General features: G+C 46.4%; 1 protein-coding gene across 4 annotated transcripts in view; it reads right to left on the reverse strand.

Annotated features, from left to right (window-relative positions):
• The window catches only part of SLC25A42 (solute carrier family 25 member 42), a 128843-nt gene that overhangs the window by 84309 nt on the left and 19786 nt on the right, over window positions 1–24748 (reverse strand). The window contains exons 1-2 of one of the 4 annotated variants that reach the window (XM_069215820.1): window positions 5625–5702; window positions 5407–5527 (exon numbers count right to left, since the gene is read on the reverse strand). In XM_069215820.1, the coding sequence (XP_069071921.1) occupies window positions 5407–5490 (84 nt within the window). In that variant the 5' untranslated portion in view covers window positions 5491–5527; window positions 5625–5702. Of the gene's footprint in view, window positions 1–5406; window positions 5528–5624; window positions 5703–24748 lie in introns of those variants that run through there. The other 3 variants (XM_069215822.1, XM_069215818.1, XM_069215819.1) reach the window with 3 other exon arrangements.

Here is a 24748-nt window from a genome sequence, read left to right on the forward strand (position 1 = left end):
CATGCACCAGCACCCAAAATCATCAGACACCTCCAACAACCACTTCCTCTTCCTCCACTCCCAAACTTTCTCCCTCTTCCTGCCCCAATGTCCCTAAAAAACTGTTCCTATCCACCATTGACCTCTTCCCTACTCCTTCCCCCCTCTCCCCTTCCCACTTCCCCACTCACAATCCTGCACGTCTGGCCAGGGTGGGAAGAAACCAGCCAAGCACCTCAGCCACCCAGTCCACGGGCCCAGTCGTCACCACACCCACTCGTGGTTGATAAGGAGCCAGGGCACATGTCCTGAGGGTGAAAGTTCCTGCATACAGCAGCCTCAGGGGAAGGGAGCCTGCCCAAGCTGCTGCCAAGAAGGGAAGGGAAAGGAGCCTGCCCAAGCTGCTGCCAAAAAGGGAAGGGAAAGGAGCCTGCCCAAGCTGCTGCCAAAAAGGGAAGGGAAAGGAGCCTGCCCAAGCTGCTGCCAAAAAGGGAAGGGAAAGGAGCCTGCCCAAGCTGCTGCCAAAAAGGGAAGGGAAAGGAGCCTGCCCAAGCTGCTGCCAAAAAGGGAAGGGAAAGGAGCCTGCCCAAGCTGCTGCCAGAAAGGGAAGGGAAAGGAGCCTGCCCAAGCTGCTGCCAGAAAGGGAAGGGAAAGGAGCCTGCCCAAGCTGCTGCCAGAAAGGGAAGGGAAAGGAGCCTGCCCAAGCTGCTGCCAAGAAGGGAAGGGAAAGGAGCCTGCCCAAGCTGCTGCCAAGAAGGGAAGGGAAAGGAGCCTGCCCAAGCTGCTGCCAAGAAGGGAAGGGAAAGGAGCCTGCCCAAGCTGCTGCCAAGAAGGGAAGGGAAAGGAGCCTGCCCAAGCTGCTGCCAAGAAGGGAAGGGAAAGGAGCCTGCCCAAGCTGCTGCCAAGAAGGGAAAGGAGCCTGCCCAAGCTGCTGCCAAGAAGGGAAAGGAGCCTGCCCAAGCTGCTGCCAAGAAGGGAAAGGAGCCTGCCCAAGCTGCTGCCAAGAAGGGAAAAGAGCCTGCCCAAGCTGCTGCCAAGAAGGGAAAGGAGCCTGCCCAAGCTGCTGCCAAGAAGGGAAAGGAGCCTGCCCAAGCTGCTGCCAAGAAGGGAAAGGAGCCTGCCCAAGCTGCTGCCAAGAAGGGAAAGGAGCCTGCCCAAGCTGCTGCCAAGAAGACAAAGGAACCTGCACCAGCAGGCAGGAAGAGCAAGGGGCCTGGGGCAGGAACTGTGATGGAGTCCCCACCACCAACCATGGTTGTGCAGTTGTCTGAGATTGCAGGGGATGGGCAGGAGCCTCCCCCACCAGCATCACCACCACCTCCAGTGAGCAGCTATCCGAGGTTGGAGGGGATGGGCAGGAGCCTACCCCCACCAGCAGCTCCGCCTCCAGTGAGCAGCCGTCCGAGGTTGGAGGGGATGGGCAGGAAACTCCCCCCACCAGCAGCACCACCACCTCCAGTGAGCAGCCATCCAAGATTGCAGGGGATGGCCAGGAGCCTACCCCCACCAGCAGCAGCACCACCACCTCCAGTGAGCTGCCGTCACCGCCGGTATATAATCCTGCCTCCATGGGCTACTGTGCGGCCTGCCCCCTGCAAATCCAGTGGCTACGACACCCACCTGAGTGACTGTGACCTTGGACTCCCCAGGATTAAGAGCACAGGGCACGATGTCCCCTCCAGAACCAGTGGGTAAGACACCTACCTACCCCACACGATCAAGAGCACAGGGCACAATGCCCCCTCCAGAACCAGTGGGTAAGACACCCGCCTACCCCAGACTCCATTGGACCAAGAGCACAGTGCCATGTGTGTCCTTGGACTTTGGCCTGTGGCCATGTGGACTACATACATTGTGGACTGGGCTGTGTCCCTTTTTGTGTACATATCTCTTGTCTTGCCTCACTTATTTATCTTGATGGGTTTCTCTCATTACATTCACTTTCTCAAAATCGTTTTGTCCTTGCATTATTCATTCGAGGTACGGGGTACAAATGTTTTTGTAATGCAGCTGAATGTGTGTATGGTGTTTTTAGGGGGGGCGGTGCATGTGTGTGTCACTCTCTCTTACCTCCCTCCCTCGTGTGCTAGGAGTCTGTACTCACCGTCATCGTCTTTGTTGGTGTTTGTGGTGGAGCAGCACGTAGAAAATCATGGGGAAGACATGCAGCTCGGGCTTCATGGTGGCATGGTTCTTCCCTGTGTCTCCAATGGTGAGTCCTTTCACTTCTGTGCAGCGTTTCCTCCAGGCTTTTGATGTCGCTGGTATCGCACCGGAAAAGGTGGCGGTTTGGTATGTCATAATATGGTGGGCTGAACACTGACTTCCGTCTGACTGTAGGCGGCTACCGCCATGGTGGCTGCTGTTTCCACCCTGGCGGTCGTGTGGTACACTGGCTGACTATCGGAGATAACACCGCCATGGTCATAATTTGGCGGTAATTACCGCTGGCCTGTTGGCGGTATTACCGCCACTTTAACACCAACCGCCAGGGTTGTAATGAGTGCCTGAATCTTTTCGAGAAGCCTCAAAAAATGTTCTGTCTGGAATCCCTCATAGGTGACTGGCGGCCCAAAGACTGGGACGCAGCCCTCCCAGTTTTGAACTTTTCCAAAACAGCATCTGCTTTGTCTCAGAAAAGATGGGCTCCATTGAAGGACATGTCCATCAACGTGAAATGGACATCTGCTGAGATACCCATCCACCTAAGACAGGCATGTCTGCATAAGGCTACTGAGGATCCCATGTTCTCAGACACTAAATCTGGAGTATCCAGCCCATATCTAATGATGTGTTTTGATACGCCTTGGCCGTCATGGACCAAAATGAAGTGCTCCCTAAGGCAAGCTGACAAATTTGGCACAATCATAGCTGCCGTGTCCGAGAGAACACAGATAGATATCCACAGGTGACAGGCTGCATTAAGGGAGTAAAGATCCAGGTTACCCAACAAAGAGACCCTTTTCTTCACGGTCTCCCTACCTTTTAGATTCCCTGTCAGGAAGGTGGACAGAGAAAGCTACCAGGATTTGTTTATTACAGGGTGACAAGACTTTTCATGGAATGGTGCACTTTCAAGACCAGTGGCTCAACCTGTGCCAGGCTGTATCTCCTGGCCACCATGAGGTTCACTACTGGAGTTGCATCTCTTACTAGGTCCTTTATATTAAAATGCAGTGGTGGTTGCACAGAAAAGACAGGCTGCAGGACCCGTGTGAGACTATTACATTTTGAGTCCACAGAAGAAAGAAGGAATTTTAACATATGCAAACACCTTCCTAAGAAGGACATGAAAAGAAGCCACTTCGTTTCATGTCTAGGTTAGGTGAAGTGCCAAGTCCACTTGCATTATGCAATGCTAAGTAGTCCACAGCGTTGGAGGAAGGTACTGGCAGCAAAACTGCTGCTTGGCTGCTGTAATGGGTGTCACGTTGGACCCTTTCCTGCATTTGTAGTGTATCGGAGTCAGATCCAAATAAATCCTGCACCATCGGCCAGCAGCACTGATGTGAGGAGGCACGTTCCTCTCGGCACCTTTTCTCTGCGCCGCTCTTCTTGACTACAGATGGATCGCCAGTGCCGGAGTTGAACACACTGCTGGCACCCACGAACTGAGCCCTGAACAGCCCAATGGGGCCCAGAGGCGCACTAGAGGGGACCAACGCACACCTGAGTGCCTTAATCATCTCTAAGACAAAAAGAGATCAGCCCCTAGTGCAGAATATTCTGCATAATCAAGTGCCAGCACCATAAAATGTGTCATCACAGGGGGACTCCCAAGGGCCCTGGAGCTAGCGCTGTGGGAGACAGACTTTGGGACAGTTCTATCCAGAAGCTTCAGCTCCGAGGAGGACTCCTTCGGGGGTGGAGTGGGATGAGGACACTTACCTTTGAACCTTGACTGGAATACAGAAGAATGCCCTCTGGGCTCCTTCGTTTCATCTGAGAGGATTTAGAGGAAGGAGACAAATGCGTTCTGGAGGGCGACCTTGAAACACAACGTGAACGTCGGCGAACCAGACATCCAGTGTGGGTAATAAAGAGTTTTGTCTTGGGTTCTTTTATGGCCTTGGGGCTCATGCTGCTGCACTACCACCTGAATGAGTCACACACTGCACCGACATGTTTTTAACAAGAAAATAACAGTGAAGTGACAAATAAATCAAGGCATGAAGCTCCGGATCTGCATCCAGCAGCATGTAGAAACAGTAGTGATACTCAACAGGTGAGAAATCTGCAGGTAGAGGTGTCCATCAGAAATGTCAATTACCTGAAGGGTGAAAAAACATGACTCAACAGTAACGCGCAGAAAGCATTTTCCTATCTTTGCCTGTAATGACCTTCCCCAATCAGAAGAAGAGCATTTAGACAACACAAGTAGTATACAGCAAGCGCTGCTGCCGTTCCCGCAGTAAGTGAGGTACTTGGCTGATGTACTGATTGTTTGTTGTAAAATTATGGCAGATTGTTAGTAAAGCAAATGGTTCGTGTCATTGCTCATGTATTTGAGGGCATTCCATTAAATAAGCTATTCTTACATAATCTAGACATTTTTTTCTGAAAAACATGTTTGCTACATGGATACATGCAGAAATACTAGCAATGTCCCAAGTGGAACAGGATTAAATGAGGTTTACATTTTGAACCGATTTGAAATGCCATCATTTTTGGTTTACTGAGACGTAAGACTCCTGAAATCTCGAGTTCTCCCTCCTAAGCACAGCCTCCTCCTGCCTGAAGGTTAACGTTAGGCATCTAAGTGCTGTTTCTATGCTGGCCTGCCAATATATGTAATGATACAAGTCCCATGGATCGCTGCTAGAGAAAGAACAGATCTGCTAACTGGAAATTCTGGAAGCTTTCTGTAAATTCCCTCACCAGAGCTGCCCAGTCAACACTGGCAGTGCCTGGAGATCAGTCCATTGGTGAATCTGTGCCCTTGTTTTTATTCTCCCTACAGAGGCTTCTCTAACCTCTTCCAGTGTCAGGTTCAGCACGGCCTGTACTTTTAAGGTGCTAGTAACCAGACAAATATCCTGCCATCTACAAGTCCATGCACGATAAGCGCCCAAGGGCGGCTTGCAACCTTTCAATAAAACGAAACAAAATCGTACAGTAATGCTTCGACGCACAGGAGCTATGTCTGCATGTGATTTCATGTAACACATTAAACGCGACACCCTTTTCGATGTGAGCTCTTAAACAAACGTGAGCGTACAGAAGAGGAGTGTGTTTGGTCAGCTGCCTGAGAACGTAACTTGACAAACAGGTAGCCGCAGCGAGTGGTCCTTCAAGTAAGGTTAAAGTCCATAGAGCAAGTGCACTTTTGCGAGTCCTGTAGGTGAAAGGCTGGTCTCCACGGTCCCTCCCCCAACAAGAGCAGCAGAAAGCAAACCGTGCCAGAGCACTTGGACGTGAAGGCCTTACCTGGGGCTGCGCGGCTGCGGGCAGGGCCGGCTGCGCCTCATTCTTGGTTAAAGCCACTTTCCTCTCCTTCACACCATTATCCATCCCAGGCGCGGGCGCCAAAGGGGGCGAGAAGCGGCTGCTGGGAAGGGAAAGAGACACAGTTAGGGCCTGTCCTGTGGGTTTCACTGCGCTGCTACCATGAACTGTTTGTTTCTACTTCAATGGACTCCCCCTACATGGTTCGCAAGCGGTGATCCGTATACAGAGGACGGACACTGGACAAGGGCAGCTGCGTCAAGGTGCTGCGAGCCCGAGCTCAGAACCGCGCTTACAGACCGCGGCGCCGACTGGAAGCGAAGGGAAACTGCAGCAGCTAAGACCTTAAACACATGAAGGGGCCTGAAGGGCGAACGTGGACTTCACTCACAGGAGGGGCAGCAGAGAAACCTGAAACGCACGTCCCAGGCGGGGGATCAGGGCAAGACCTCGAGGAAGTTTGGCGTTATTTTGGGCACCTAAAACTCCCACCGGTCAAGCCAACTCTGAACACGTGTCCGAACTCTGCTCCAATGTGGACAACTTCAATGCGACTCTAAATAAAAGGACAACCTCCGCCCCCCTCTCAGGGACTACAGGCAATGATACTATTTTTAAAATGTGCATTCGTTATTCTAACATTTACTTAGTATGAATTGTGAAACAGATGTGTCATTTTTCAGTTTTCTTACATTACATGGCTCTGGTTAGCCCTGCCTGTTGCAGTCACAGCACATGCTGGTGAATGTCGGTGCAATGGTGAGCAAATATGCACACAGTGTGAGAAAGTGCCACAGATCACACACAGAGGTGAGGGCGAAGAATGAGCTCGATGGTGAGGTTACCTCCTTCTTTGTTGCCTTGTCCCACCTGGAGGAAGCGCCTCAGCTGAAATCTCTGGGTCTAGGTCCATGCGGTTACGCAGCACTCTCTCTACCTTACTCCCTGGCTCCTTACATCCAAGTGACTGATAACTTCGACCTTCTCCCCAACGTCACTCGCAGTCCTTCTACCAACATACAACCATGCCATGAAGAACTTTCACAGCCGTTTACCCCCGGAGTACGAAGCCCAGAGTTTTATTAAAGTTACTATTCCCCTACTCGTAGATGGGTCATCCGATAGATTCAATCATGCCTGTCTGAAATGTAATTAATGATATAACAGTGATAACAGAATGTTCATGATCCTACGGAAAGCTGTAGGTCTTCATTTCTGGCAGGACCTCCAGCTTTGAGAAGTAATTATTTGCATCCTCTAGGCTCAACGTGCAAACTTTGTAACAGCCCTTCAACCGGCGCCATCCATGCTTCGGCTCCAAGTGTATGTCTGTGCCTCAGTCACTCTTTCAAATCAAAGTCCGCTCTCTTCTTCGTGCCCTTTACCCTGGTAGGTGTTGGGAGCTCTCTCCCTCTATGATCTGGGGAAATACAATCTCTCCGCTGCATTCAGGCTCTGGCCATTTAATGCCCGCTTGATTGGCTGAGCCTTTGCTCCAACCAGTCAGTCACAGACTTCTGCCATCACTCCTACCTGGCTCTACCTAGAAAAACATCTCCTGGTCACTCAGCAGTTACAATGCACCCACCTCTCTGCGCACACGAACCATGGCCACACACCTCCACTGAAGGATCAGAAGAGTTCAGCACTTTTACAAACAAGACATATTTCCGATCACACTGGCATCACGTTAAGGAAAGGACATCACACCACAGTCTGCCAGACACATAAAAATAGGTCGTTAAAGCAACTATTAGTGCATTCTACTCGAATAGTGTGCTTACATGGGCAAGGATAAAGGGAGAAAAATACGTAGAAATATATCTGCTGTGATTTTTTTTTTTTGCGGTCAGATAATTGTCTAAAGTTTTATTGATTTGGATATGAACCAGGATCAAGAGTTTGCGCCTGGAACGAAGGGTAGTTTTATTGCGTGTTGCAAAGATTTATAAATGCAATGCCTTGGATGGTAACACACAAGGTGATTTGTTTCACAATACGTTTGAGATACAAGATGACAAAAAAACAACTATTCATCACTGATATGCTGGGAATACGAATTTGGGGTAGGAATGTGCTCACACTGCTATTTTATGAGAGGGTTGTTGGGCTTTGAAGAACAGTGAGAGCACAAGGTATTTGGATGTGTGTGAATAAATGCCTGAGGGTAAACATATTAATAAATCTTACGTACGACTGGATTATTATTTGAATGTATGAATACAGACAGGTATTGTGACTGCAAACAAAGGTTATGCCGAGGAAGAGCAAAAAAGTGGGCCAACTTTTCCCAAAGTTGGCAACAGAAGAGACAACAGTTTTGCCAAAAGTGATTCTTAAGATATTTTTTGGGGTGGATACTGGGAGCCATAATATACTTGTTAAATCTGTTCACTACAGGGTGATACCCTTTCCTGTTTATCTGGAAATGTCTACAATTACAAAATTTTAATTAAAGAGTGTTCTCCCACACCTCTGTTGTCTACAGTTCTCATTTTGTAAGCTGACAGATTAATTAAAGGAAAGCTACAAAATCTACTGTTGCATGCCAAAGTTTCACAAACAATGAAATAAACGTAATATTGATTTAAAAATATAGAAACATCCAGACTTGCCTCAAATGGCAAATGCTTTGGTGGCTAGATCCAGCAAGTATGGCTGAGTCAGGAAACTTTCTCCTTGCTCTTGCTGTGTTCATCGGCATCGCCACATAAAGCCATGGTTGCTTCAGTCTTCACAGGGTTGTTTACCAACGATTCAGTCATATTTCAAAGTCAACTACAGTGCATCCTCTCAGCTGAGGTGTGCCTCAAGGTTCATTGCTCAGCCCCACCCTCTTTGTGCATACAATATCCCTCTAGCTAATGTCATTCGTGCACCCATCACCAAGCTCTCCTACATCAACTACACTAAGCCCATACTCTCTGTCACAGACAAGAGCCACAACACAAGAAACAAGTTCACCAGCTGCATGACTGAAGTCTCTAACTGGATGCAGGTCAACTGTCTCAAGCTCAACACCGTCCAGCCAGAAGTAATGATCTTTGGAAACAATACCCCGCCATGGGACTCCAACTAGTGGCCAGTCGAACTCGGACCCACACACAGCACCCACGCCAGGAACCTCAGAATCATTATTGTCAGCAAACTGGACTGGACATGATCACACAAGTCAATTCTGTCACTGCATCCTGCTTCCACACACTTGCGATGATACGGAAGATCTTCAAAGGACTTCCAAGTAACTCCAGAAAAAATGTCACTCGTCCTAGAGACCAGCAAATTGGACTACAGGCACACGTCTGTGCCGGGATCACCAAGTAACTTACCAAAACACTAACAACCATGCAGAACTCAGCAGCTAGACTAATCCTCAGCCTCCCACACAGAACTCACATTGCATCACACAGAGCTCACTGGCCTCCAACATACAAACATTTCAGACTCCTCATATACATATTCAATACATTTCACAACTTAGGCCCCACCTACCTGAACAGTCTCATCTCCTTCCAATCACCCAGACTCTTCATGCTCCGCAAAACTCCTATTTGCACACATCGCATGCAAAGACAGAACAAGATAAGGGGGATGGGAGTTCGCTTACATCGAATATAAAGCGTGGAGCGGCCTTCCACTCCACATCAGAGCTGTCGCCTCTCTTCTTGAATTTCACAAGAACCAGAAGACTTGGCTTTTCAATTAACCAACCTTTCCTAGACAGAAGTAGGCATGCACACCTTGCATGTGATAGTGCACTTTACAAATACACATAACAGCATAGCATGAACAAATAATACGGGCCAAATTATAAAATAAAGTCAAAAAATGCACCTGCGGATTTATATCTTAGCATTAGCTCAGATAAAGGACTTTAAGGAATTCACAAGACTCGAAAAAAGTAGGTCTGCAAACCATACACCTAGCAAACGTTTGAGATTTCCATTTTCACTTGCGAGAATATACATCTGCATATTTGCTCATGCACAAATCTGCTGATCAACTGCACATTCACTTTACCTACACACCCCCTTTGCCACCATGAAAAAATATTCTGCTGCTACCTCAGTAAAGAGTACATTTTCGACCTTTTCCATTGTGAAATGAGGTTGGAGATGACTTGGTGAATACTTGTGAACATGTAAAGTTGTAATTATGTCCAGATTTGCACGGCATTCCAACCCCGGAACTACCCCTTCCCATTTAATTTGAGCATCTGTAGTAAGCATAATTACAGACAAGTGGAAAAATCATAGCCTTGCTAGAGTCTAAACCCTGAAATATTATGAACACTGGCGTAATTTGAGAGGGTTATCAGAGCTTAGAAGTTATATGAACGCTGCTTTATTATGGCAACTCACTGGATAGCACCAAAAGGGGCAAATGTTTTTTTTATTTTGTTTTAACACTACAAGCAGATTTCTAAATCATCCTAACCCTTGGCCAAGTAGATATTTTACAGAATTCCACACCCCTGCACCACCATGGTTAAGTATGGTCTAGGAAGTGAACTGCCAATTTTCAAAGCAGAGTAATTATGTTGAGTGTTACTACTAAAGTACTTTTCTTGTAAAAACGACATTTCCGGGCGGTACAATGACTTATTACTTGGGATCAGATGTTTCATTGAGTTCCAAGATTCAATCCCCACTGCCGCCTCTGAGCACTGTGACTGCTAGACACGCTACCCTGAGGGTGAAATGCTAAAAGGGTGCACTTGATGATCAGGTTCGCACTGCGCACTAATGCTAAGCCCTAGGACACCAGTGTTAAATGGCGCCACTTGCCACAGTTTGGGCCCAGTAATCCCGGCCTACTCTGAAAACCGCCGATGATGTTCCCAAGGGCTCATTTTTTTAAACTACATTGAGAGAATACCTTGAGCAGAGACTCCACTCTATCAATAATGTGGTCGAAAACACAGACCAGAGCACTGTACACAGTTGACTGTGTAAAGTCTTGATTTCATAGCTATGGCTATTTCGTGGTCGAGGAACGACAGGTTTGGCACTACTGCAATAATTTAAGAAGTTATGTTTTCAAACTGAGCTTACATATAACAAATACATATTCATGCATGACAAATAATTATGTATGCACACACTGATACGCCCAAAAGACTCCGGCTAGTGAGTAGTCATGCATGATGGGCACGACAAACGGGTGGGTGGCTAGGTACATGAACTAAGAAGGTAAATTCCCTTTAAATCGCTTAAAAAGTAGCTATGTAACCTCGCCGAAAAAGAGAGATATTTGAAAAATAACTACAGGGCCAACTGCTGTTTGTTGCAAGGGAGAGGCCGTCAGAGCGTCTGGTTCATGTGAGGCACTGAATCCATCCGAAGCCAGCGCGCAATGGGCAAGAACTGACACGTCACCCACTGTCATACATGCAGAAATACAGCAATTAAATAGGCAAAAACATAGCTCTAAGAAAAATCAGATAATCTAATGACTGACCGAAAACATGTCAGTAATCTAAACGCAGACTACAAAAAGCATTTGGCAACTACCAACAAAATTAGTAGCACTCTGATCATTCCAGCAGCACCCAAGAGCAGTGTATACAGACACTGCTTTTTGACAGATGCTAATTTCCGGGTGGGAAGGTCCCAAATCCTCACCATGTTGGATGTTTTCCCCCACAACAATGTGGCTGTGTTGGCTATGCCAAACGAGCCTGTCTAACAGGACTGTTTTTGTTATTTTGCTGTTTTTCGTGTCGTGAAGCACTTCCATGTTCTAGAGACTTAGTTCTAGCATTATACTACCTTATAAATACAAAATAAATATTACTGAACCAGTTCTGCGGAAGGTTTCATTGTTGCTCAACTCAAGAGGCACCAGTGATGAAGGAGTTTTGATCTTGCCTGAAAGTTACAATAAACTCTTTGCTTAACAATAGTGCTGCACTACAATGGTTGCTGTCTGTTAGGAGCAGCAGGAAATCTTAAGGCACCTTTTTGAATTGTCAGTGTTCAGCCTACCTCCCTCTCAGCAGCAGTGACTGGCATCAAGATCCCTGAAATCCTAACCAAAAACAAAGATCATTCTCTGTCATCCAGGAAAAGTCTTCACTTTTAACATCATCCATAATGTCGGGCTTCAGAAGCATCGAGGTAACCAGATAAAGAGGGAGGATGTTGGTCTCAGATTTCTTCGCCTGCACTGCCAAGTAATATGGAGGGAAATAGGACATACGCCGTAGTGTCTGCTGTGCTCTACCTGACTGTTATCTGATACCACCTGCCGCGAAGTTAAGCAATGTTTCACTAGGACTAGGAATGTCACAGGGACACAACTGTGTTTTGTGGGATATAGCATGAATTGGATATTATATGACGACAAAGCATTTGTTTAGCTTGGCATTCGTGTGAGCTAACATTTAAAGAGCTTGTATTACTGCTGCACAAAGTTTTAACGGGATAGACAAAGTACACCGCTTAATGTTTTAAAGTCTCGAAATATTGGTGCGGTTAAGCTTTAGTGTGATTGGAAGCAATAGGCATTTCCAGTTTTCTGATGGCTAGGCACTTATTCGGAGATGCAAGTGAAAAGTGGTGGTGGGCTAATGAAAACATTGATCAAACATATTTTTCTAAATATTGCATGCTAGGTTTTGTTGCGAAAAAATACTGCACGAGTTGCAAAGCGAGAATGGAATCCAACTTTCAAGAGTCCTCAAATAACCTTATGATGAAACACACCCACTTCAGAGAGGCATGCACAGCACGGAAGCACAGAACTGAAAATAAGCTCTTGACTTGGCAGTGTTTCAAAAAACATGAAGTTGTGACAACTGTGAGTGTAATGGAACACCAAGATGCCAGCACCGAGACAAAGAACTGACAAGCACCGGGGGGAGACCTTTTCATAATGATAAAAGGGTGAGAATCACACCAATGAAGCCACAGCTACAAACTCCAACACTAGAGTTAAGCTCTTCGTTGCTATTCGGGAACACTGAGTAGCTTCTCATCCAGGAATATGTCTGTTTCGATGCCCCCAAAGGAGCACTCTGTTCTCACACGAATAAAAAGGCACCTCTTAGTGTTATTTTCTGAAGTTAAAAGAATATCTATGACAGGAATACAGGTCCGTCTTCTGTTGCCCCAAAAATAAACGAATGTGTCAGTGAAAAAACACTATGTAGAAAGCTGGTAACTCATCAGATTTTGCAGCAAATCCAAAAGGTTTATTTTGTACATCCCCACAGTGCACGTTTATAGAACGTATCTAAGGTTCAGAGAGAAAAAAAACAAGGCGATACTACTCTGGCCTCAGATCTACCCAGTATGATCCCAAGTGACTGGCGGTACTAGAACCCCATCTCAGAAGGCAAGGGATATGCAACTAACCTCAGATGGAAGACTGGATGTTAAAGACTAACGAGCCAGACAAAGTTCTTCTGCCCCTTCAGAAGTGTCAACTGAGAAGATGCCAGAACGCAGGTAAGGTATAAGCAGGTCAGGCTTAAGTGCATATAAGAGTACGGCCGGCAGTAAAAGCCGGAACACAGAAACTGCCAGCGTTCAAGAAGAAACATCCTCACACATTCCAATGCAAGCACAGGATGTGCCATAAGGAAAACCCAACATAAACCAAGCAAGGTCTCCACGCAGCAGTTTCAACACTGCATAAGATTCACAGGAAAGGCGATTATGTTATAAGTCAGTGGTTCCCAACCATTTGTCTTCTGAGGACCCCCACTTTATCATTACTGGAACCCAAGGACCCTTACTGAATCATAACTGGAATCCGGGAACCCCCCACTGAGTCATTACTGAAAGCTGGGGACCTAATCTGTTAATATATATATATATTTTAAAGTTTCTAGGCAGTCGCGGACCCCCTGAGAAGGCTTTGCAGACCCCCAGAGGTCCCCAGACCACAGTTTGGGAACCACTGTTTTGAGCAATATAAAGATCATAACACGAAGCTGTACCCAAAGGCGTATCCGATCTCATCTACCTGGTGCCTTTTTTTTGTAATCATGGTCACAGATCTCTGCAAGCATGCTGCGAGGACCCAACTGAGTCAGTTGTCTCCGAGGCAAAGAGATACATTGGCGCTCTAAGCAGAAGTACTGCAACCTTCTCAGGAAGGACATGACGAAAAGGGTTTAATTTACGCAACCACTCCATTCTCAAATCAGTGCCAGAAGCACTCCACCTAGAGTGGAGTGGCCAGATACCCATTTAGTGTAAGGGATTTCCAAATGGAGCGGCAAAATCTCAAAAACAAGCCAGAACTAAGGGCTGCTCATATTACCATAAAAGCATTTTTATCCAGTCCTACCGGACAATGCTGTGCGGATACAAAAAGGACAACATTGTACAGATGGATTACCAGAGAAAAACAGGGAGGGCAAAGATGGAGTACCCCTCTGAGAGAACTGTCAGGCCACCTGTCACTGACCCACACACTGGAACTCACTGTGTCCGAGCTCTCAGTGCAGGCTAACAAAGCAGATGCTTTACGAAGCATCAGCTAGAAACTTACAAATGGGCCATAACCAACGTGCAGGGACTAATTTTCTGTCAACGGCAAGCATTGCACCTAAATCTTTTACTAGGTAGGGCAAGGTGGGTATCTGAAACGGGTAGCAATAGGTTCAGAAACTACCGCAGTGACAATATTCCACAGCAAGACTGGACCCTGAAAGTACGCCTACTGAGTCTGGTACAGAAACTCAAAAAGATGAAATATTCTACAAATTTTCTTACCAAGCCCTGGTAATAGTGAAATAAACCAACGGTATGGGGATATTTAGGAAATATTGGGCCTGATGTAGAGTGTGGCGTAGGGGGTTACTCAGTCACAAACGTGAGCGACATCCCGCCCGAAGTTTTACAATTCCATTACAGCCCATGGTACTTGTAACATGGCGGACGGGGTATCCGATACTCTGTGACGGAGTAACCCCTCCGCCATACTCTACATTTCTAAAATAGGACACTAGCGACCCGCTGATCATGTGGATAGTGCTCGGTTGTTTTGGTCTGAGAGATTTGTTGGCAACTTTTTTTTTTTAAACCAAAACCTATTACACACAAGATAAATATTCTACAAATGACGGTCAAGAGAGTGACAACATAACAAATTAAACTTATTAGAAGTTCCGAAACATAGGGCAACAAAAGAAGAAAAATAAAAAACATTTAGTTAAAAAAAATAGTACTCCTGAGCAAGATGGCAGTTAACACAATTCACTTGGTGGCAGTTTTTAAGTGATGTACCACAAAAATCTGTTTCAGCACTCCTTCTCTTAATACATGTATATTATCCTCTGGGATATCACTCAGGATCATGTAAAGTATACAACTTAGAGAAATTTAGCATGTTGTGATCTGCAAGGTGGTGGTTATGATGAACACGGAAATGGGTCAGCAATACATAAGAATTGAAGAGGGTGAAGTATATGCCAAACCATCACAGGGAGATCATACTGAGATGGGTAAAAGACCAAACAGAGAGGGAAGGTAGTAAGAGACACATTACTGCAAGAAATTAGCCAACAATGCCAACTGTCCTAACCAATGGAAAGAATCCCAGCAACTGTGCCAAATGTAACTCTGTGGTCACCCCTTCACATGGCAAACCTACAGGAAGTGTCAGCAAACCAGAGGAAGGCTGGTAATATGAGCACTCCACTCTAACAGCAACATGGCGGACAGGTTTTGGCCTAGAAAGTTACCCAAGTGGAAAGGTGGAGATTTTTGTTTTGTTGATTAGTAAAACCATCCTGTGGATCCACACAAGTGCCTCCTGTCACACGTCCATGAATCAGCTTCCACCAAGGCTGGTCTCATTAGTCTTAACATATGAGGATACACCTCTAAACTGTTCCGGAGATAGGAGCTCTCAAAATCTGCTTTTAATGTTCAACATTCCAACAACAAGCTGTACGACTAGACAGGACAAATCGTCAACACACCACTAAATGGTGCCTGGTCCCGAACAGGACAAACTAATAGATTAAAAAATAAGATTTAACCACTACTGTGGTAAGAGCCTGTTGAACATTTACATAATTCTTCATGCTTCTAGCTCTTACAGTAACAATTGTTGACAGGCTGGTTCTGCTCTTCTTTAATACTGAGATAAGAAAAAACAGCCTCAAGAAAAGTACAACAAGCCGGTCATGCCACAACAATGCCATACTTTACCACGGATCTGGAGGCTCGTTATTTTAAATACCCAGTGTATCAACTATTTCTTTACCACTAAAAAGAGAAAAGCATATCAGTTTTAAAAAAGCAACACCAAAAAGTAACTTCGAAAGCACCAGCACACATTATGAACTCTAAACAGGCGTTACATAAAAATCAGATCCTATTTAGTTTATTTCAAGGGGCAGAGGGTATTTTTATAACACCCCATTATTGAAATGCAGGGAACGCCCACATATAACGCTCTGTAAGTAGGAGTTCCTATTACAGTAAGACTATTTCTTTAATTCATAACTGGACTGCGGTGGTGTATATAATGTGAGAGAAGACCAGAACAGATTCTCGCTTGAACTTTTACCTACTAAATCGTATAATCTGCCAAGCAGTGAGTATTTCATGAAAGAAAGTTCAATGATGAGATAAAGGATGCAGGTGGACACACCCCAGAGTCATGTCACAACCAAGAGGCGGAACACATTCACGGGCAAAAGGTCAAAACTAATCTGGTTCAAAATGTTTTTGAACAAGAATGACAGTGACATGTTAACAGCACACCGGCTTTACCGAAAAGTACGGAGAACATCTTGAATACGTGTATTGCTGCACAGGCACTAACTACTGAGTAACAGATGGTTTGCAAGCTTTGATTCCTTTTAGACTTAATTAAATGACTGCATAACTAAAAACGCTAACCCAAGAAGCCAAATTCCTTGGAATCAGCCAAAGATGTTCTCTTGCTAGATATGACCCCTCCCCCAGAGACTGCTACATCTACATGGTGTAGGTTACAGTTCTTGAAAGCAATTTGAAATGCTCAAAAGCAGGGCAAGAGTATGATGGAAAATTAAAAAGAAACGCTACTGAGTTTTCAAGGGTGAGCCAGAACCCCTAGAGTCACGAAAACTGATCTAGATCGAATCACAAGGAAGGGGAAACTGGGTCTACTCAATATCCAAACCTACAGTCAAGCAACCCAGAGGAGACTGGCTCCACGCTGGAACCACAATCCTGTAAGCAAAGCACCTGTCCAAGTGAAGCAGGGATTCTGCCGAATCCATCTTCAGTCCCTGCCATGGCTCCCCTATAGAGCCAAGCCTAATGCCCACTTGTTATTACAAACCACAGTGATTTGCCAGGAGATTGGCAGTCTGTAGAAAGGAAGGAAGGCATTATTACATCATATCCTTCTCCAATGACACCAGTAACATACTACACAAATTCATGACAAATCCTACACCTGGGTTTCAGTAGGTCCTCTATGCCAGTACCACCAAGAAGAACCTGAGCAAGCGGCAACAAATCCAGAACGCCGCCGACAGACTCGACCTGAACATCCCCCGCTGAGAACACATAACAGCACACCTGAGAGGCCTCCACTGGCTCCCAGTTGAGAAGAGGATCAATTTCAAACTCCTCCTACAAACCCACAAGGCCCTCCACAACCTCAGACCCAGCTACCTCAACCACAGCATCACCTGGTACTCCTGTGCCAAACCTCTCCGCTCCTCCCAGCAGTTGCTCGCCACCATACCCCGCATAAAGACGTCCTCGGCTGGAGGAAGATCGTTCACCTACCTTGTGGCAAAATGTTGGGACACCTTACCTCTCCACCTCAGACAGTCGCCATTGCTATCTCAATTCAGGAAGGACCTCAAAACCTGGCTCTTCAACTGAACCCTGAGGACACACCCCACAGTGCCTTCAGACCCTACAGGTGAGTAGCGCGCGCTCTAAACACGACTGACTGATTGACTGACTGAGTAGGTGGAACCGTCAGCAGGTGACATATACTGGGGAAGTACTTGTTACAAGAGATGAAATTAGAGACAACTTGAGCCTGAAGCAAAAAGAGGAATATACAGATGAACTACCACACTGGGTGAACAGATGGGAGGTAAATACCATGGAAAACAGAGACAACACAGATAGAGGCCATGTTCACAAACAAATACAAGCGAAAGGGTATTAGTTGGCTGTATCACCATATTAAAAGGTCTGTGTCCCACAAATAAGCACAAATATGCAAAACACTTGGCAAGGAACCTAGGAATCGAGCTACCTAGACACTGTGGAAAATATGAACGAGGGCAGCTACAACTTCCCTCTGCTTAAAGAATAAAAACAAATGGCTACAAACTAATCACTAGATTGTACCTGTCTCCCACTAAACTGTAGGCTATATGTCTGGCGGTTCAGTTATGTGGGAAGAGATGCACCTCACTGCATGCCAGGTGATCCGGTTCCCACATACAAATGTCCTGGAAAGAGACTTTGCCAACCATTAGAGCAACAGCTGATCTACCTTCACTCCACTCCCAGATGAAGCTCTTTGCAATCGAACATTAACAACATACACTCTTTGACTACACCTATGGAGGTATTGATCACGCAATAACCCAACGTTGGAAACTTTAGACGATACCCATGATCAATATGTTGTGCGGAAAGATGTGGAACAGCCACACCAAGGAAAAGTTATTGCCCACTATAAACAACCAAGTGCGCAAATTCAACAAGGTCTGGCTCTCATTTAAGATACAGATGAAAAAGGGTCGTTTTTTGTGTTGGGGGGGATAACAGGATGTCAGAGAATCATCGTCATTCACACATTTTTGAAATGTCAGCGTCTTCAAACAACGGCAGTTCTGGTGCGTCCTGAATGCAGACGTGAAAGTTACACGGGATTGTGTACCATAAACTGGTTCACGACTTTAAGTATTAACTCAGAAGAAGAAAGGATTTAAAACATGAAGGTCATTAACTTTCGCATATTCTAAAAGATCGATCATTTCCTTAATTTGTTGTTCTTTTTAACTGAGGTTTGTCCGCTACTGGTTGTAGCACAGAGTGTAAACAGTTCGTTACAAGTTTATTTTTAGAGGCCCCAGATGCTCTGTCATTCGGCCTCAATGCAGCACGCTTCTCTTTACAGAGATCTTTCCGTGTCCTCCGCCCCTCTCCGAGACACAGTCCCCAGTGAGTGCACGTTTTTTGGCTGGGCGCGCCTGGGGCCTGCTCCCCCGGATAAGGCCATTACTATGCGGAGAGTTGGACTCTTGACCCAGGCGTCCAGCCACCGCGGTACAGAAGGAGGCGTCCTACGATGATGATGGAAGTACTGCGCAATGTGCAACTTGGAACATTCTGGCTTTTAACTCGGAGTGGGCCCTGAAGTTCGTTTTATTGAAACAATCATAGAAAGCTTTTACTTCCACAAGAAGCCCCTCTTCCCAGCACGGCGGTTGCCAGTTTAGTGTTAAGTCCACGCGAAGACTCTTTACAGTACTGAGGAGAGAAGGCACAAGGTAGGAGGCAGAGGTTGAGACAAAAGGACAACGCAGGCGTTGAAACAAGAGGGATCCAAGGTCGGGAATGTTACAGGAGGCTAAAAAGAGAACGTGGCTCTTGGATGAAGAAGATGCTCCTAAGTACATGGATCAAACACCAAGAAAGCCAGTTTGCATCGCTCTGGAAAGTTAGCATTTTTGGACTATGACAGAAGCAGATCCTATAGTGTCACTTCCTACATTGCCTCTCCCTTGTGCCTTGCAGCCGCTTGGGAGCGCGCCGTGGCAGGCGGGTCTGCACACAGACCCGTGGTCACCTTGGTTCTCGGCGCCACTGGGAGGCGAGCTGTGCGCTCCTGTGCACAGCCCCGGGCGGAGGACAGAAAGCAGGGGGTGGAATATTAACTAGAGAGCACAGGTCCTCTCATCAAGGCCATGCGCTCAACCGTCACATGGACCAGCAGGGCATTAGCACATTCCTAACAGGTTAGACCGGAGGTCCCGACTGCAGCAGCCCTCACCTCGCACACTATGTGCGCACTGACCCGTCTCTGGTGAACCCCGGGGTCAGGGCTTGAGGCTTTCCAACTATCGAGCTGAGACGAAGAGCTCCGGACGTGAAGAGAAGGAACCCGTTCCCAAATCTGCTTCTCCGATACTGTAGGAGAGAGAGTGCGCTCCGAAGGATGGGCATCTTTATCAGTCCGAACCACTGGGGAGCGCCTAAGCACGTCCATTCCTCACTTGTCAGATGGCCTTAGATGCTGCGAGCAGGGGCCTCCAATCTTTGCTGTAACAAGAGCTACTTATTTTCAATGAGAATAACCTCGACCTACTAACGCAACTAATGTTGTACTGGTGGCCATATCAGACAAAATTAAATAAGCGGCCACTCCGTGCTGTTTTGTCAGCATTCATCACTTCAGTACCTCAGGCAGGGTTAATGTAAAGAAGGATTTATCCGTTTGGAAGGCCTCAAAGTGGCTAAAACGTACCATGGTTAATACATAACAGCACAGATGCAATGCCCCTGGCACCAAGGGAATATGAGTAATACCTCTCAGTACCAAATGATTTATCACTAGATTATCAGATTTAAATATATTTTGTAAATTCAACAATTTTTGACAATGATTTTCGTCTTGACTACTCACTTTTCAATTTTGGTACATATATCTGATTCAACCAAGCAAAAGCTTCTAATATAGTAATCTGGGCTGCACACAGGCGAGCTACTCACAGAAATCTGGCGAGGTACCAGTACAAGCTACTCACTGGAGAAGTCTGCTGCGGAGCACCACCAGACAACAACCACTTGGGATGGATTGCACAAAAGGGGCAATCCAGCCCACATCAGTAGGAGATGCACCCTCTGCGGGGACACACAAACACTCCCACCCAGTTTGGGCCTACCCAGGACTCATCAGTGAGGTGCAGCTTTCACACAGCTATGTCTATCCCACGCCCCTTCAGGACACCCCACATATGGGGACTCACCTTAACACTGTAGCTCCAGCAGGAAGGGAATCCTCAAGACGGGGGCCACGCCTACATACAGAACAAGGAGAAGCTAGATGGCTGCTAAAGTATATAGTGACTTCCGGAGGACTCAAGATCAGAAGAATGTCCAACAACTACATAACACTACTTCAACAACCACTTCACCCGGCCAGTTCAGTTATACAGTCCCACCAAAGGGAAAGAAACTAGTCTCCTTCAGAGATGTATTCTAGCTGAAGCAAGGAGTGACAGACCCTGAAGACAAGGTCACATTTAGCAGTACAACAGTCTAACATGCAGGAAAAGAATGAGCAGTGACCAAGACCAGTTCTCACAGTGCTACACAGGTCCATGGCATGCAAAGGAGGGTTTAATATTAATAAAGGAAGTAGAACGCAAGGAACAGTTGAGTATGAGCATCTGGAAATCGAAGCCGGGACCAAAGAATTGGGGGTGGGCAGAGGAGCTTTTGATAGATCAGCGAGTAGCAAAATACCATATTCCAATCTAGAAAGAACACGCAAAAGAAATTAACATTTTTAATTCTTGACCTGGAATGACCTGTCTGATATGTAAGACCAGCCTAAGCAGGTACCCCAGATTCTTGCTTAAAGCAGAGAGCTGCCCTTAAAAGTTAAGATAGTTACTGAGAATTAAGCCAGGGGATTTGTTATCATCAATGACAGATGGTTTACAATTCAGGAAAAAACAGGATTCAATCCATGACTGAACAGAGAGATTGATTTTTTTTCCGGAGGATGCCAGAAACTCTGTTTTTGAGAGTTTGAGGTTCAAGTGATGAATAGATATCCATCTGTGGGTGTTTTCCAAGGTGTTCGAGAACAAAAACATGTCCATTGTAATAGAGAAAACTTGAAATACGCTGGGTGGCACCCACATATTGGTGATACAGTATCCCAGAGTTCCTGAAGATAATCTAGTGAAGTTCCAAGTAGAGACTGAACAATATTTCTGGCATGATCACCGCATGGGTCACTCACAAAGGCTGACCACTGCACCTCTGAGCTGTTAGAAACAAAATGTACAGACTGGGGTGGAGGATGTAAAACATGCTTAACCCGAAGTTGATAAAATTGGGTTGCAGATCTTGCAAATGTTCATCTAACGTAAAATGGAATGTTTTTTAATATGAAGGATTCAAAAATCCATACACCTGTTTTTTAGAATTTATGTGGCCAGGTTTATGAGACACTGTCAAATGAATTGTGCTGAAGAACGAGTTACTTACCTTCGGTAACGACTTTTCTGGTGGATACATTAGCTACCTGTGGATTCCTCACCTAATGAATACTCCCATGGCGCCAGCATTCGACGGAAATCTTCTTACTAGTCTCTGCACGTCGACGAGGACGTCACTCTAGCCCACGCGACGCCGCCTGACGTCATACAGGCAATAAGAGGTCCTCGACGACGTGCGGACGTCAGTACCAATCATTTTTTACGTGCATGAGAACAACCAGGCAATGCAATGAAAGAGCAAGGCAACATCCCATTACATTGTAAAAATACACAACATTGCATGAATAACTGTAAATCTTTTATATATATATATATAACTCTCTCTTTTTAAAATATATATATACACATCAAGTATATACACAAAGATATATACATATATACATATATATAAATATAATATATACAACATCTATTGCACCCTCAAAGACCAAGAGGAGCGTACTCAAGGATTACTTGGTAAGACCAGAAAGGCAACGGGGAGGCGGGTGGGACCGTGAGGAATCCACAGGTAGCTAATGTATCCACCAGAAAAGTCGTTACCGAAGGTAAGTAACTCGTTCTTCTGATGGATACAACTACCTGTGGATTCCTCACCTAATGAATAGAGTCCCAAAGCAGTACCACGCCCGGCGGTGTGTGCCTAAATGGTCAAACCAAGAAATCCTGCAGCACTGACCGTGCAAAATGGCCGTCCCTTCTAACCTCAGAATCCAAACAGTAATGTTTTGCAAAAGTGTGAAGGGACGACCAAGTTGCGGCCTTGCAGATGTCGACCACAGGAACACCTCTGGCCAAGGCCGAAGTGGCCGACTTAGCTCTGGTGGAATGAGCTCTAATGCCCTCAGGAGGATCCTTCTTTGCCAAAGAGTAACAGATTTTAATGCAAAGAACAACCCACCTGGATAGTGTTCTCTTGTGGACTGCCTTTCCTCTCCTCTTGCCCACGTATCCAATAAACAGCTGATCCTCCAGCCTGAAATCCTTTGTTCTATCAATAAAGAAGCTCAACGCCCTCTTTGGGTCCAGACGGTGCAGTCTTTCTTCCTCTTTGGAAGGATGAGGCGGAGGATAGAACGTGGACAAAGTAATTGCCTGAGCCAAATGGAAAGGTGAAACAACCTTCGGGAGGAAAGCAGCCTTGGTCCTCAACACCACCTTATCCCCATAAAAAGTTGTATAAGGGGGCTTTACTGATAAGGCCTGCAACTCACTCACTCTCCTTGCTGATGTTATAGCTATCAGGAAGACTGTTTTTAAAACCAAATACCTTAAGGGGCAAGTATGCATAGGTTCAAAAGGGGACCCCATAAGGAAAGTCAGGACCAAGGACAAATCCCATTGCGGCATAACGAATGGCTTTGGAGGATATTTATTTAGAAGACCTTTCAAGAATCTGATAACAATAGGGGATTTAAATAAAGATGGTTGGTCTGGAAGACATATGAAGGCTGACAAGGCCGATAAATAACCCTTAATGGTAGCCACTGCACAACCTTTCTGCGCTAGAGACAGAGCAAAAGACAAAACGTCCGATAGATGAGCATGCAAAGGATCAATCTGCCTCTCTCCACACCACGCAACAAATTTAGACCATCTATTAGCGTAGATAGATTTAGTGGAGTGTCGCCTGGCCGCTAATATAACATCCACTACCTCAGGCGGGAGAGAGAAGGAACTCAGGTTGCCCCGTTCAATCTCCAGGCATGTAGGTGCAGACTCTGGAGGTTGGGGTGTAGAACCTGCCCCTGCGACTGCGAGAGGAGGTCTGCCCTGAAAGGGAGACGGAGCGGAGGGCACATTGAGAGTTGGAGAAGGTCGGAGTACCATACCCTCCTTGGCCAATCCGGAGCTATTAGGATGACTAGAGCCCGGTCCTGGCGAATCTTCCTCAATACTCGAGAAATCAAGGGTATGGGAGGAAACACGTAAAGCAACTGGCCGCACCAGGTTATTTGAAACGCGTCCCCCAACGCTCCCTGCATCGGATACTGGAGGCTGCAGAATAAGGGACAATGCGCGTTCTCTCGAGTGGCAAACAGATCTACCCGAGGAAACCCCCACCTCTGGAAGATTAAACGGACTTGATCTGGATGGAGACGCCACTCGTGGTCTGCCGAGAATTGGCGACTGAGACTGTCCGCACGCACGTTCAAGACTCCGGCCAGATGGTTTGCTATCAAGCAAATCTGATGGTCCTTTGCCCAGGACCATAGTCAAAGAGCTTCTCTGCAGAGAAGGTACGACCCCACTCCTCCCTGCTTGTTTATGTACCACATCGTGGTAGTATTGTCCGTTAGGACCTGTACCGACTGACCACGAAGGGAAGGGAGGAAGGCCTTGAGAGCCAGACGTACAGCCCGTAACTCTAACAGATTGATGTGAAACATCTGTTCCTCTGGAGACCAAAGACCTTTGATCTCCAGATTCCCCAGATGAGCTCCCCACCCTAGAGTGGAAGCATCCGTTATGACTGTGGCCACTGGTGGCGACTGCTGGAACGGCTTTCCTTGTGAAAGATTGTTGCTTGCAATCCACCACTTCAAATCCACAGCAACATCTCTGGAGATCTTGACAGTACCCTCTAGATCCCCTTTGTGTTGAGACCACTGCCTTCGGAGGCACCACTGAAGAGCCCTCATGTGCCAGCGAGCATGCGTGACCAACAGAATGCAGGAGGCAAACAGACCGAGCAGACGAAGGACCTTGAGGACTGGAACTACCGCTCCATTTCGAAACATTGGAACCAAATCCTGAATATCTTGAATCCGCTGAGGCGGAGGAAAGGCCCGACCCAATGTTGTATCCAGTACTGCCCCTATGAACAGGAGGCGCTGAGAGGGCTCTAGGTGAGATTTGGGCTCGTTCACCGAAAAACCCAGGTCGAACAACAACTGGGTTGTTGACTGCAGATGATGCGACACAAGCTCCGGGGACTTGGCTTTGATCAACCAGTCGTCCAAGTAAGGGAATACTGCTATCCCCTTCCTTCTGAGTTCTGCCGCAACCACCGACATCACCTTCGTGAAGACTCGAGGTGCTGAAGTAAGACCAAACGGAAGGACCGCAAACTGATAGTGCTGCGATCCCACCACAAACCGGAGATAC

This window comes from Pleurodeles waltl, chromosome 12 (genome assembly GCF_031143425.1).
Source record: "Pleurodeles waltl isolate 20211129_DDA chromosome 12, aPleWal1.hap1.20221129, whole genome shotgun sequence".
In the NCBI taxonomy this organism is placed as follows: Eukaryota; Metazoa; Chordata; class Amphibia; order Caudata; family Salamandridae; genus Pleurodeles; species Pleurodeles waltl.